The sequence below is a fragment of the Chanos chanos genome, chromosome 10 (assembly GCF_902362185.1).
Source record: "Chanos chanos chromosome 10, fChaCha1.1, whole genome shotgun sequence".
Taxonomy (NCBI): Eukaryota; Metazoa; Chordata; class Actinopteri; order Gonorynchiformes; family Chanidae; genus Chanos; species Chanos chanos.
In genome coordinates this window covers 16,613,582-16,628,105 of record NC_044504.1, presented here as the reverse complement: position 1 = coordinate 16,628,105, position 14,524 = coordinate 16,613,582, and the positions used below count along the sequence as shown (strand labels likewise).

Genomic DNA, 14,524 nt, shown 5'->3' with positions numbered 1-14,524 from the left:
CTGTGTTTACCAATCACTACAAGGAAAAATGATCCACCCACACTTAAAGGCGCTGTCCCATCAAACACTAATAAAAATCAATAATGTCTACTATTTCACAAATTGTATACTAACACAGACATATCTCCTCAAAGCAACAGATTTAAACTAGTCTGCTGTTTTAGCCCCGCGATCCCGTCTGATGATTTGCTCTATGTGAACCCATAAGAAGTCAAAGCCCAGAGAGTTTACTGCAGTCTTCATGGTAGGGAGTCTTCCAAGCTCCTCTTTATCATAGAGGATCCTGAGTCATTTCCTGCCAATGATTATAGGCTTGGGACATGATAAATGTGGCTTGGCTTTTTGAAGACACCGTGGGGAGCATGGTTTTCTGCCTAGCTGCATTTATAGCAGATCTTAAGTATGCCACAGAATGCTGTGGATCTTGGGTATGGACTTGGGCATGTCTTCACACAAAATGTAATAGAAGATTGAGTGGTTGGTTTGAAACATGAGAAAGCAAAGCCTAAGAGAAACCATTCCAAAGCTCCTCAGAGGAAACCATATCAGCTCCAGCGAACAGCTGAGAGAAGGATTTCTGATTTTTCTGATATGAGTCCCAGCCAAAATGGGTGCATATTCTTTTCAAAAAAGTTGCCTCGTGTTCTTTTATTTTTGTCAAACCTTTATGATCTCACACTCATAAGATGCCCTGTGAAATTTGTTGTGTTGAAGGAAAAAAAAAAAAAAAAATCAGTGTCCACAGGTTTTGGAGTTCAGCGTGCATGTAGTGACTGAAGCAGAGAGACTGTTGGGTGTGTCACCATACAAAACCGACCAGAAGTGTTCAAAGTCCCATTTCACCCTGTGACTCCACACATGGTTAAATCTCTCTGCGAGTCACGGAGGAAACTTACACGCTCACACAACCACCCACCCACACATCTGGAAACGAGCAGCAGCTTAACCATGGTGGTCTGTCAGCCAAGTACAGACCCACACTGTGTGTATTAATACACCGATTTGTTTCCCCTCCCAGCCCTAACCAGACCTGCTGCTTCTCAGGTGAAGCCATATACCAATTTACTGTTAGCAATCTATCAAATTAAAGGACCTCGGATCTTTTACGCTAACACAAAGACAAACACAGAGGTTCATTCAGCCCCCTAATGTGCACAGTGAATGTATCAAACTCCCTGAATGTATCAAACTCCCTGGCGAGCTGGTGATTTACTGAGACCAATAAAAATGTAAATGGGTGTTATTTAGGCTGCCGTATGTGGTGATAAATACCCACTGGCCATTGCTATGATTGGCAGGCTATCTCTGGATGCTGGGATGAAGGTAAGTCTTTAGATGACCTTGAAAAACTCCCCTGGTGTTTTTTAATGATAAACACTCACACATAGAATGAGTCTCCTAAAGGGAGGCAGCTACTGAAATGATCAGAGCTTATGGAAAAAAAAAAAAAAACAATCCTGTAGTACAAGGGACAAAGTGGGCAAGATGCTCTGAGAGCTTTTGAGGAAGTCATAAATAAAGAAACATGTTTTAAAAAAAGGCGGTAGAGATTTTTAAAGATATTTTTTTGCTGACTTTCAGTCTAAGATAAGAGCTATGTTTGTCTTGAAGGTAAGGAGAGGCAGTCAAATCTAGAAGAGACTAAAAGTTAAATGAGAACAGAACAAGGGAAGAAAGAAAAAAACCCACTTAATCTGTGAATGACAAGGGTGAATATTTGATTCACTGACCTAGAATGGGGAGTGGTGAATGCTAAAAAGGAAGGGCAGAGACGAAACAAGAAAGCAGGATGAAAGAGGAATAGAAGGACAGTGAGGTATGAAAGGGGCTGGGCTGTCTACTCACCATGACAATACCACCAGACTGTTCCACAGTGCACATGCTCATGATGGGCGCCATGCCAATGGTGGTGCCCTGGAAGTAAACCCCACTAACACAAGAGGGCAAGGGTTATAGGTGAAGTACACACACACAGCAACTGCATAAGTGTTTGTGTAATCATTTATTTGTGTTCATATGTATGGTGTTTTGTGTGTGTGTACGTGCATATACATTTTGCGCATGTATGCATATTAATGTATTACTGTTTGCATGTATAGATGTGTGTTTGGGATTACTGCATTTGTATTGGTGTGTGTAAGTGAGTGTGTGTGTGTGTGTGTGTGAGTGTGTGTGTGTGTGTATACCTGATTAGCTGAGCGTTATCATGAGGTCTCTGAGGCAGTAGTTTGAGTTTTCTCCAGTCCAGGAACTCGTGCAGTGTAGTGAAAGGGTCCTGTGTGACGGCACACTTATCTGAGTCACTCCACACCTCTAAACCCACCAACGCCACACGGATGTTCAGCGCTCTGTAAAACTGACAAACACACACACACACACACACACACCATTGTGAAAAACTCTCACCCATACAGGTTTGCAATACATATAAATTTCAGTTATCCACTTGCAAATGAACAACCTCCAACTTCCATCTATTCATTCATCCATCCATCCATCTGTCCATCCATCCATCTTTTCATCCAGTCATCCCACTCATTCTAAAAATATGATGCTTTTAGGTTGGCCATGAAGCTGAGAGCATCTCCTACAGCCAGCCGTTCATTTAGACCGTTTCATATTCAGCAGCGTCAATCAAGTTTCTATTTTAAAGGCCCTGATTAATCCTCTTTGTTCGTCAGGGAAAGAGGGCTGTGTTTTATACCTTGTCCACATAATTGGCGATTTCTGCCAGTCGCTGCTTGACCTTTTCCACGTCTTTCCCTTGTTTCTGAAACTGATGAAGAGACAGAGAAAGAAAAAAGAGAGAGACACAATAACGTACAAACCTAGGAGAGTTTTAAGATTGAATCCTGCGTATCTTTGAAATTCAAAATATAAACATAATTATGTCAGTCCTGTGTTTTTTCTGGGTATCTGCTGCGTATGACAGAGACACTGCGCATGTGTGTGTGTGTGTGTGTGCGTGCGCGTTTGTGTGTGTGTGTGTTGTTTAGTGAATAGACGATGTGCTGTGTTGAGGCTGTCATGCTGGCAGCTATCTGAGGAAAGGAGGGAAACTATATCTGACCTGACAGCTTGTGTGTACGTGTGTGTGTGTGTGTGTGTTTGGACTGATGGACAAACACTGACATGCAAAACACAATAGTGCAGCGCAGACCCATGGTCCTCAAGTGTCAACCCACCGTGAAGGAGCTGCCTCTGTGTTTAGAGTATCTGGCCTTGAGAGTGACTTTGTGAATTTTTATCCTTTGAAAAGAGAGGATGTGATGTGCAAATATAGCTATTGTAATTTTAATCAAGGTCTTTCCTTACTGTTATAAGAAATTAACAAAAGAAGAGGAAAGGTTGCAATAATCCAAAATGTCTTTCTTCTGTTACATTTCATACAACCCAATGTCTATTCAAAGCTGTTTTATGTTGACAGCTGGCTCAATTTAAAATGATCCATGCAATACTTATACCAGTCTGAGGTATAATAACATTTACATCTAGACTTTTATTTTTCCCATTTTTTGTCAATGTAGAGCCTGGTTTGTGAATCTCAAGGTTATTCTCTCCACTGGTTACATTTTTTCCCTTGTCTTTCCCCAGCCACTTTTCTGCTCGGTTGTTAGGTTTACATATTCTTTGTCCCTGTTTTAATGACACAAAAATATGAATAATTTTGCACGCATTTCCAATTAAACCAAGTTAAATAAGTGTATTTAAAAAGAAAATTCTCACCAACCCCTCAAAAAGTTTCTTATTTCATCATCTTGCAATTAATGGGTAATTCATTTATGTTAAAATACATTTTATCTGGGAATCAACAAGTAATTAATTATCTCTGGCATTGACATTCAGCCCTTTTCTGTGACTAATTTCATAATTTTGGGTTTGACCCTAGATTGAATTTCATCAGCGATTTACTGGCTTTTGTTAGAATGGATATAAGTAAAGTCCAAAGAAGAAACTAGAACCCACATAGAATATCTTTATTCTCCAATCATCTTTGTACTTCTTTGTACATCTTTTTAATTTCATTCAAAATTGTTAAGGATATTACCTTCCAATGTCAATATTTGTCTAATTTAACTGCCCCCAAAGGATTTCTACTAATTGGCTGTATTTGGGAGTTTTGTCACATAGGGATTGAAACGTAATGTTTATTCCCATGTGATGGAAAAATTCTCAAGTAAGATGGGATACGCAGAGAGGCAACACACAGAGAAAGCACACACACACACGATTTATACACAATGCTTCCTGTTTCCTGTCTGTTCACTGGGGAGCTATGGCCCAGTTCCTGAGTAAGTGGAATTGGAGGTTCTCTCTCGCTGTCCTGCTTTTGTGAGGGTCTCTTCGGGTGAAAACATAACTAGAGGCTCCTCCTAAATTTCCTCTCGTTGTGTGCTTTACCTAAACACACTATTTGCTTTATGTTATTTACTCCAAATTTGTCAGTTTAAACTCACTCCAGTGAGTTTGCTCCCCTTTGGGCATTGGAGACTCTCTAGCACTCTCTCTCTTGGTTTTGCTCTGTGTTGATATGGTCTCTGTCCCTTGTACCTGAACTTGCTGTGTTCCAGTTGAGCAGTCATATTTGACAAAGACTAGACGTATAGACTGACATAGGGAGACGATAAGTAAGCACAGCCTCTGGGCCTAAAACAACATACCTCTCTGTTGTCTGCAACAATGATCAGCTCCACATACTTAGTAGTCTTCTGTGCATGTCTTTTATGCTTGTTTTGCAAACCAGAGAAACAGAGACACAGAGACAGAGAGAGAGAGAGAGAGAGAGAGGGAGAGAAAGGGAGGGGGGGGGGCATTGAGAAAACAGGTCATTTTCAGTTCACAGGACTGATAGTCTAAAATAAAAATGCCATACTAAGAATATCATACTTCTTAAGATTTTAAACATTCTTATGTAATGAGTCAATAAACTAAGGAACAACAGACCTAACAAATGATGTGCTTTGTTTTTCCTAACACAGCTCTTCATGAATGGATTTTAACAATGAGTCCTTTCGATGAACGTCGCAGAAGCACATGCCCTCACATACATACAGGTAACATCTACACTGGGTCAACTTCTGAATAATATACTGGCCCACAATATATTGTTCACTCCTAATTCCATCCCAGACTGAATTTCAGAGCAACAGCATCTTCAGTATTTCTATTCAAATTAACTTCAATTCAAATGTCAATTTAATATTCAAATTCGTGTCTTAAAAAGAGACTTCCTTAGCAAACCTTTAGGATTAAAATCACAATGTAGTGCTTTTTGGCAGTGAATGATAACCAAACTGAACAGAAGGATAGTAAGTCATGTTTCTTATCACAGTAAGATGGTATCAGCAATCAGAGAAAGCCCTTCATATTGTCTGGGTTGCCCACTGAGTGACTGATTGCCTTGGAGATAATGGTAACGCTGTCACCAACTGACAATCTGATAATCAGATTGGGATGACAACCTGTAGAGTTTTGACAAATATGTCATCAATTTCTTGTTGCTATGGTGAGCTCATGTTTGATATCTCCTTATAAAACATCATTCTTAAAACTGATGAGATTCTACATAACTGCCATCTCCTATAGAGAATCCATATGACAGCTTTCATATCCTTCTTATCCTGTCTGAGTAGTCTCATAAAGATACACAGCCTTTTTTTCCTCCTTAGTGGAAATGGTATCTAGAGATATCACAGAGTTTTGATAGCAAAATTCACTGTAGCATTGTTTCACTGGCTTAGGAAGTTTGTCACTGATAAGCATGGCGGTTCGCATTCCTTTAAATGTAGCAGTACTGATGTAATGTGAGCCTTTTGATGTCTTATTCAGGGCTTTAATCCTCATTCGTCATGCCTTATGATCTACAGAGAAATATCTGTCATGAAAAAGACATCACTGGATTGTTGGTGAGATTCTATCACTAGAGAAACATGTGTAAAACACCAAAATTATCTTTTGAAATGATCTCATCGTAAACCTAAACCCTTTAAACTTTTTTTTGTTTGGGGAATGGTGGGAGTGGGTGGGTTGTAGAGTTCTGTTGTTTTTCTACCCTTGAGGTGAAAAACTGAAGGGGCCCTCCTGCATTGCTTGAGGTGATGGCTGTTGTGTTGTGTCCATGTCCACAGGTGCCACGGTTTAGCTGCAGGTTCTCTCCCCGATAAATCACATGCGTGCCGTTATCTGGCTCAAATGCTGGCTCCAGCATCAGTGTCTTGTTGTCAAGGGAGATGAAGCCCCTGCAGGGGGAGAGAAGGATTTTGGGCAATTTTTAGAGAGAAAAAACGTTTAGGCAAACAGAATCTTAACTCGTCATAAGCACGGTGCCATCATGTAGTCAGACTCGTCAAATTGAGATTTATTAGGGACACGTATTAACACTGGTGAACATCTTGAAAACTTGATGTAATAATTTCAGTGGATGAATGAAAACCAGATGGAAAATTTGGCTTTTATCTATATCTGGATCTATATGTGAATCCCAACCCCTTCCCATTTCAGATTTAAACATGATGTTCAAAATTATGAAGTAATTCTTAGTCATGTTCAGAACACTGTTTAGGATTTCAAATGTTCAGAGCGATGTATCTGGCGAAGCTTATTCTACATGCTACAGTCATGGTGCAGATTAGTGCGTATGCTTCTGCTAAGTGCCATGCTGGTCTTGTAGTTTGACCAAGAAGTTCTCTGAAAAGTTCTTCTGAAATTTTATGGAATTCCAGTTTGTCTACAGATTCATTATATCTTCAACACTATCCGAATTACTTTTATAGTTCCGAGCTAAACATTCCTCACTCATGCATACACGTCAACAAAACTTAAAAACAAATTTGTCTTTGTTGCATTTCACCTCAAACATGTCAAACAATTGTCTACTGAGGAGCCAATGAGGCTGAGAGTTTAACACAAGAACATTGAAAACTGATAGAATTTAATATAATGGGAGTTCTTGGGTACTTCCAGGAATTTGTGGGATGCTCTAAGATAAGATAAGATAAGATAAGACTTGATTAATCAATCTCTGAACTAACACTTAATTCTATAGCTGGTCCTTCTACAATAAAATTACTACAGCCAAATGTTCTTTGTAATTACATTTTACTGCATCATTAAATCTTTCATGGCATATTAAATACTTTTCATCACATCTTGTTTTTTTTTGTTTGTTTTTTTTTACTATTCTTTTCTTTTTTGAACGAGACAATTATGTTGAGCATGACTGGGTCTCTACAGATTTTATTGATGTTTTCACAGAGAGAGCCAGTTTAATAGGCTCCAAATGCACTTTTTAAGGCGAGGCAAGTTATCTCGAAAACAAAAGGTGTGACTTAATAACCACTGGACAATTTTACAACTATTAGACAAGTTTAGACTGAGCTCTCCATGCATAGGGACACATACTTAAGCTACTCAGGTGCTATGAAGACCCTCAAGATTGGGACAATGTGAAATGCTCTGATATAACTTTGTCTTCCATTTTCATCCATACTGTTGTTAAGGAACACTGATAGATGGGTCAGACGAAGATGTGACACTAACCTGAGACCAGCACATGTGCTGAGGCTGACATCAGAGTGGGTGTGTCCTTGCACAGTGCCATGGTAATAGCAGTTTGTCTGAAAATAACATTGACATAACAACCACTGATTCAGTGTGTACTGAGCTAAAATGGATGGATGGTCAGCATTGTATATGCCTTGATTTGTCATTGTTGTCTCATAAAGTTTACTTAAAGGGAGAATAAATCTGCCTTGTTATTTTGAATGTTGTTTGAATGTGTGCATGTGAATATATATATATATATATATATAGAGAGAGAGAGAGAGAGAGAGAGAGAGAGAGAGAGAGAGACTTGTAATTATAAGTAAACACAGGAAAGACTGGGCAGGCAGACAATACGCAACATGGACAGCAGCCCAGCAGCCATTGATTACATAAAGATGAATGTACATGTGTGATTACATTATTCTCAATATTTCAGGACTGTTTCTGAAAAGGATTATATTTTTAATAAGTAGTCATATGTTCAGCATAGCAAAAACATATGAATATATGATCAGAAATACTTTGAAATGATCAAATTTGAGAAGAGGGAGCCCTGAGGCTTAACAGCCCTGCTCTTCTCAAATAAATGGATTTAAAAGGTTTAGGATTTATTGATTGTCTTTAATTAATTATCATTTCTTGAGAAAGAATATGACTTTATATATATATATATATATATATATATATGACTATAAATATGACTGTGTAAATGGGATTGTCAGTCAAATTGAAATCACAAACTGTTTCCCAGGTGCACTTGCTTAGGTGTTGTCAAGTTGCTGTCTACTTCTTTTGAATGAAGTAATCATTTATTTTTATTCATCTTTGAACAAAGCCTGTATTTTACGTATATTATATATATTACGTGTGGGTGGGGGGCATAAATATGACACCAGGCACTTGTCTGCTGTCTATGGAACGTTTTAAAGGGTCACAAAAAAGCAATGTGTTGTCATAAGTGTCAGATGTGGCTTTCATTGCTGATTTAATTATAAAGAAATAGCTCTAATTTTTCAGATGACCCAAATTAATCCTGACAGATCTGCCAGCGTACTCTCCCAATGTCAGCTTCACTACAGAGCCAGAACAAGCAGGCTCCAGCAGATGACGAGCAGTCAGACAGCCACACGTTTCAACACACACACACACACACACACAGACAAAAGAAATCTAATTAAACTGACAAGATGCCTTAGATTTCTTGCTGTTATGAGGCATCTGTTGACTTTGGTCCAGTTGTTAAGAAAAAAATTTCGAACTGTAATACAGACACTGGTTTGATGTATTTAAAAAAAATATCTGTGTGGCTTTATGACTGCGTTGCAGGGAAAGTACAAGGGCTCAAAGTTCCTTTCTAGAACATTCTGTTCCACTATGATTGTTTGGCAGATAGACACACTGAGTAATGTCTTTCATTAGAAGTTAGATCATATTGATATATTACAAAATTTTCAGCTAAGTGATGAAATTTCAAAATTTGGCCCCTGCTTTTGGTTTTGATTACCTATTAAAAAGTCCAAATAAGTCAACTTCAACCATACCGTAGCTTTGTGCGTGCCAGTCACAACACTTCCATTCTCCTTGTAGTGTGTTTCTGTGTAATGGCTGGCAAACAAACCCCTGTAACAAAAATATACAAAAATAGAGAATACTTTAGATAATACTCAGAAATGTGCCAGAGATATTCTTAGAAACATTATAAAAAGACCTTATTTGAGGAAAAATGGTAACAAACTCATATGCAAACACAAACATACTGCACTAAATTTTAGGCAATAAAATTACACTTCCAAAAAAGGAAGTAGCTGCTGTGAACACACACTCCAACTGCTGTAGACTGGCGCCAGCAGGTGTGTACGTGTATGTGTGTATGAGTGTGTGTGTGTGTGTGTGCATTTGTGCACGCACATTAGGAAAAATACTCATGCACAGAAAGGCCTAGTGAATGTGCCCTGTAGACAAGCAGTGTCATATGAATTCATAGAATTTTAATCGAATTCTGTGTGTTTACTGAAATGTTACTATCATAAAAAGTAACACAACAAATAAACTATAGCTGAACTCAGAGCTCTACAGATATGCTAAGCAAGCTGCTTGACATATACGGATCCATATTTTTGGATTATGGAAATATGTCAGTCACTGAGTGTAATGCAAACTGGATTTTCAGAGATGCAGATAAATTGGCAAACTGGGACACAGCACGAGCCCTACTCACAATCGGCCTGTCAGAAGTGAGTCATGCATACACACCCACACACACAGAACACACACACACACACTTCCAAAACTCTGGATGCATTACATCTTGCTGTACTGAGGTTCGTCAGTTACAAAAGCTCACACACACACACACACACACACACACACAGATAGACAGACAGACAGACAAACACACACACACACATACAAACGCACACAAATACCCACATGCACACAGTCTTAATATGGATAGTGTTGCTGTTATTGCTGGAGTTTGGTTGTAAAACGGTCGTGGGGAGAGGCTGAGACCAGACTAGGTTGTCTGAGATGAAAGTGTGTCGATTTTAACATGATGACATGATGAAATCTTGATGTAATCATCTAACCAGCATTTGAGGATGGGTCTTACTGAGGCAGTGTGCTCAATGTAAGTGTGTATATCTGTGCGTGCTCGTAGTCTATATAGCCTTATCCCACTGTGGATTATTTGTTGCCTGCTGGTAATAATTAGGTAATATTTACATTTTCTTCCAAAATACTTAAACAGAGACAAATCATTTCATACTTTAATTAGAGAGTTCCCTTCAAACCTGTAAAATTCATATACATGGCTTTTATGTGCTCTGAGGAATAGCACAACAAACACACAGCTACATCTTATGGCTTCAGTTTATTGCATATTACTGCAAAAAGGTGGGAATTATGAACATATTATTTTATCTAAAGGTGATACATCCAGCAAATGAAAACACCAGTTATTTATTCATTTAATATTTCTTGAATGTACAACACCGTGACTTACAGTAAAGTGTTTGTGCTTGCTGAATGTGTTTAAACATTAAACACCCTACAAGTAACACAAGCTCATTTGTGCTCTTGAGGCAAAGTCTTACTAAATAGTGAACCACAAGTTTACCTTGAGTAAAAACTTCGGGCAAACATACTGCCAAAATATCTGTCTTTTTCTGCCACTAGGGTATATGATTTACTCTTTGCATGTCTACTGGGAAATGTATATTTGATTTAATTTTATTAAACCATTTTCATAAATGATGGGAAATCAATCCAATGTCATTTCTCTAGTCCACCTCATCAACAAACCAATGGGGTAACAGTAAATTGTTGGAATGACTTCAAAGAGTATTCCGGAAGCTTTGATCTGGTCTTGTAGGAATTGGCGTGACAGCCACCAGAATCCGAATCCCAAACGCAGCATGACTTTTAAGCACGAGGGAATGCGAGAATGTGGGAATTTATCCACCGAGGACTAAGAATCGTAGAGAACTGGCGAGTAGGCGTAATGCTGCAATTATAGATTTACAATATTAAACTGAAACCATTAATACTGAGGGTTACACAGACGGCCACCACAGGATTCTGAAAATCTATTAACGGAGTAAATGGAACACAGAGGGAATAATCAAAAGTGAGTTGCTATTAAAAGTCAACAAATAAATAATTAGATAGATAGATAGATAGATAGATAGATAGATAGATAGATAGATAGATAGATAGATAGATAGATAGATAGATGACAGTTCATATAGACCTAAAGTGAAAATTCTTGAAGTCCCATATAATGTTTTACAAATGTTTCAGGCAGAGAACAAGGGACAAAATATAGGGTTTAAAGATCTTTAAAAAGAAAAAAAATTGAAACCAATTAAAAACTTATTTAATCTCTTATAACTAAATTATTTCTCATGCTGAAGGTTTAGGGTTTATGGTTTGTGGTTTCAGGTATTGTGAGCTGCTGAAATAGGAAGCAACATGCATCCATTCCATATGTGAATTTGGACAAAATTTTTGGACTTCCATGTTGTAACTTTGTGACAGTAAGCCACAGCAAATTATTGATCTTTGCAGTGGATTATATTTATTTCCTTTTGTCTTTGGCTTTATGAGAGAGTGTGTTGACACAGTATTGACACGGTTCTTTTTTTAACTGCAGTTAATACAACATGTGACTGAGAGCAAACTCAGTGGCTCAAAGCACCGTTAAGAAACAAATAGGTGATGATTAATCAGCGTGTTGTATTTAACTTCTGTCTGACTTTTGAAGCATTTCTCATGCGGCTAAAACATAACAGAGGCTTCTGTCATTAGCCTACATGGTGATATATTTTCTGCTGGATTTCCCAAACTGGTTGTAATTATAACCATATGTCCAGTATGTGAATGTGGGTATGTTGTTCTCACAGTGTTAGATGATCTGAGTGACTGGATTTATCTACAGTGTTATCTGCTGAATGAGGATTGCTGTGAGACTGTGTTTGTCTGTGCTGAGTGGTCTGGTACAGTTGAGGAGTTCAGACTGTCTGCTGTGTGGTACTCTCAAACCCCTGTAAACATCTGAGAGTTTAAAGAGACATGACCAAATACCTCACGGACACATCAACCTCTAATCCCCCATTTGTGTGTGTGCGCGCGTGTGTGTGCGCGTTTGTGTGTGTACGCGCGCGCGTGTGTGCGTTTGTGTGTGTGTGTGTGTGTGCTTGAGCACTCCTGTACTAAAGTCTGCAGTGGGTCAAATGTACAAGGCCAGAACCTCAGACACAGCAAGGTGTGTGGAGCTCAGAGAAGAGAAGACGTTCATATCAAAATGTGCTGAATGGCTCCTTGTGTCCTCCACTCAATCAAAGTACAAACTACAACAAATCCGCCTAAATGAAACCTCAGTTTCATTTAAATCCATTTGTCATCGGTCTGTTCCTCTGTTCAGTCAAGGACCGTGTGCTCTTGACCTCAGAATGACAGTCATGAAAAGTGAATTCAATATATATTGACTTCACTCTTCTATTTCAACAGCAACGACACAGGTGAACTGTGATAAACACACACAGACACAAGGCACTCTTGGGAAGAACACATTATCAGGATTGATTTTAACTATACACATTTGGTTTTTCTTTGCGTGAAAAAAGTCCTCTGATAGTGACAGACCATGAATGAAACTGACAGTAAACTAAATGACAAAATGTCAGTACAAAACCCCTTTGCTTGTAAATCCAGAGGTAAACAGATGAAAGGTATCAGAGGTAATCAAGGATACAGATATATGCTCATGGCATATGCTGTAAAAATGAACAGTGTATTATAAATACAGGGAAGACTGTATATAAATATGTGCCACACTCAACATGTGTTATTACTTCAACTCAAAGGGTTTAGATGTCTGTTTCAAACGTACTAGATCAGAGCCCAGTTGTCATATGATCTAATAACTGTCTATATCAGCTGTCACGTTCAAAATGCATGAGCTTCTACCTAAGCAATGAAACTCTGTCATAACTGAGAATCTGCTGTAAGGCTCAGTCTCCTCTTTCACCACCACCCCCCCCTCTCCATTTTTCACCCTCTCTCTCCTTTCCTCTGCCCTCCTTCACTCTGAGCCTCTGGCTTAATCTATCCTTCAAAAACCTTGTTTTGAAAAGCAATCACTTCTCTTCTCCTCTTTCTCCTTTGAGGATTGTTTGGGCTTATTTTGTGTAGAAGATGCTAGGCCAAGAACTAAGCAGCACAATGTATATCCATAACAGAACAAAACAGTAACAAGAAAAATAGGTCAGAACCAACATTCACAACATTACAGAAACATATAAGGGAAGTAAGAGAGAGAGAGAGAGAGAGAGAGAGAGAGAGAGGCTGGAATGTCAGTCATGTATTTAAAATACACATGCAAATCTATATAATCTCATATTATGTGAAAGGCTACTAGCAGTGATGGGAAATATGCAATGCTTCATTTGGACACTGTCTTTGGGGGTTTAAAGCCCCATTTAAAACGTATACAACCCCTTTAATTCACCATAACACAAACCCCTCCAGGCCAAAGCATTAAACTGTTTAAACATAATCCCCTCACACCACCCTCTGCCCCCTCCTCCTTCCCACAAGAACTGTAATCTCATTGGCTTCATTCAGATTTTCACCCTTTCTTCCTCTCTCTGGGGTTGAAGCGTGTCATGAACACAGGCCACTATGCTACTCTTGTAGATAACAAAAACTCTGTCTCAGACATACGCACGTACACACACGTACACACATGCACACACACACACATGCACACACACACACAGACACAGACACACACACACACACACACACACACACACACACACAAAATGCTCAGAGTTCAGTAAAGTCCTCAGTATTTCCAATGGCCTAATGCTATTTCCACACTGTGCTGTGTCTCCAATTGATTAACATACAGCATGGCTGTAGACTAGAGAGGGACAGAAAGAAAGAGAGAGAGACAGACAGACAGAGGGGGGGGGGGGGGGAAAAGATGTGACATTTTTAAAGCTAAGGAAATATTTTTCTTTCCTCACTGTCTGGGTGATAGTGAAGTCAGTTGCAGTCAGTGCATACGTGTGTGTGTGTGTGTATGTGTGTGTGTGTGTGTGTGTCCATTAAAAGTCATTTCTGGTCCTTGCACTGTTTGCAAAGAAGTTTTTTCCCTCCCTTGTTCAGTTTGAAATGCCCCTTTGAAATGTGTCCTGAAATGCCCTGAAACACACACACATACACACACACACACACAAACAAACCAACAAACCAACAAACAACCTCTGCACACATTAAATGATTACTTCAAAGTGATCAAACTGATTTATCTTTGACATATTTCTGCCTATAGGGAAAACTCTGGTGGACGTTATAAAACTGCTAGGAGCAATAATTATGCTTTAGAAGAATGTGTCAGGTGCAGACATTAAATGCACTAATGGGGTGTAAAAACAGAGGCCAGAGTTCTTGGCTTGGTACAGATAAAACT

General features: G+C 38.9%; 1 protein-coding gene across 1 annotated transcript in view; it reads right to left on the bottom strand.

Annotated features, from left to right (window-relative positions):
* The window catches only part of adam12b (ADAM metallopeptidase domain 12b), a 61,094-nt gene that overhangs the window by 23,748 nt on the left and 22,822 nt on the right, over positions 1 to 14,524 (bottom strand). The window contains exons 4-10 of the mRNA XM_030787413.1: positions 9,087 to 9,165; positions 7,540 to 7,616; positions 6,053 to 6,239; positions 4,662 to 4,727; positions 2,705 to 2,776; positions 2,187 to 2,356; positions 1,846 to 1,930 (exon numbers count right to left, since the gene is read on the bottom strand). Of these exons, the coding sequence (XP_030643273.1) occupies positions 1,846 to 1,930; positions 2,187 to 2,356; positions 2,705 to 2,776; positions 4,662 to 4,727; positions 6,053 to 6,239; positions 7,540 to 7,616; positions 9,087 to 9,165 (736 nt within the window). The remainder of the gene's footprint in view (positions 1 to 1,845; positions 1,931 to 2,186; positions 2,357 to 2,704; positions 2,777 to 4,661; positions 4,728 to 6,052; positions 6,240 to 7,539; positions 7,617 to 9,086; positions 9,166 to 14,524) is intronic.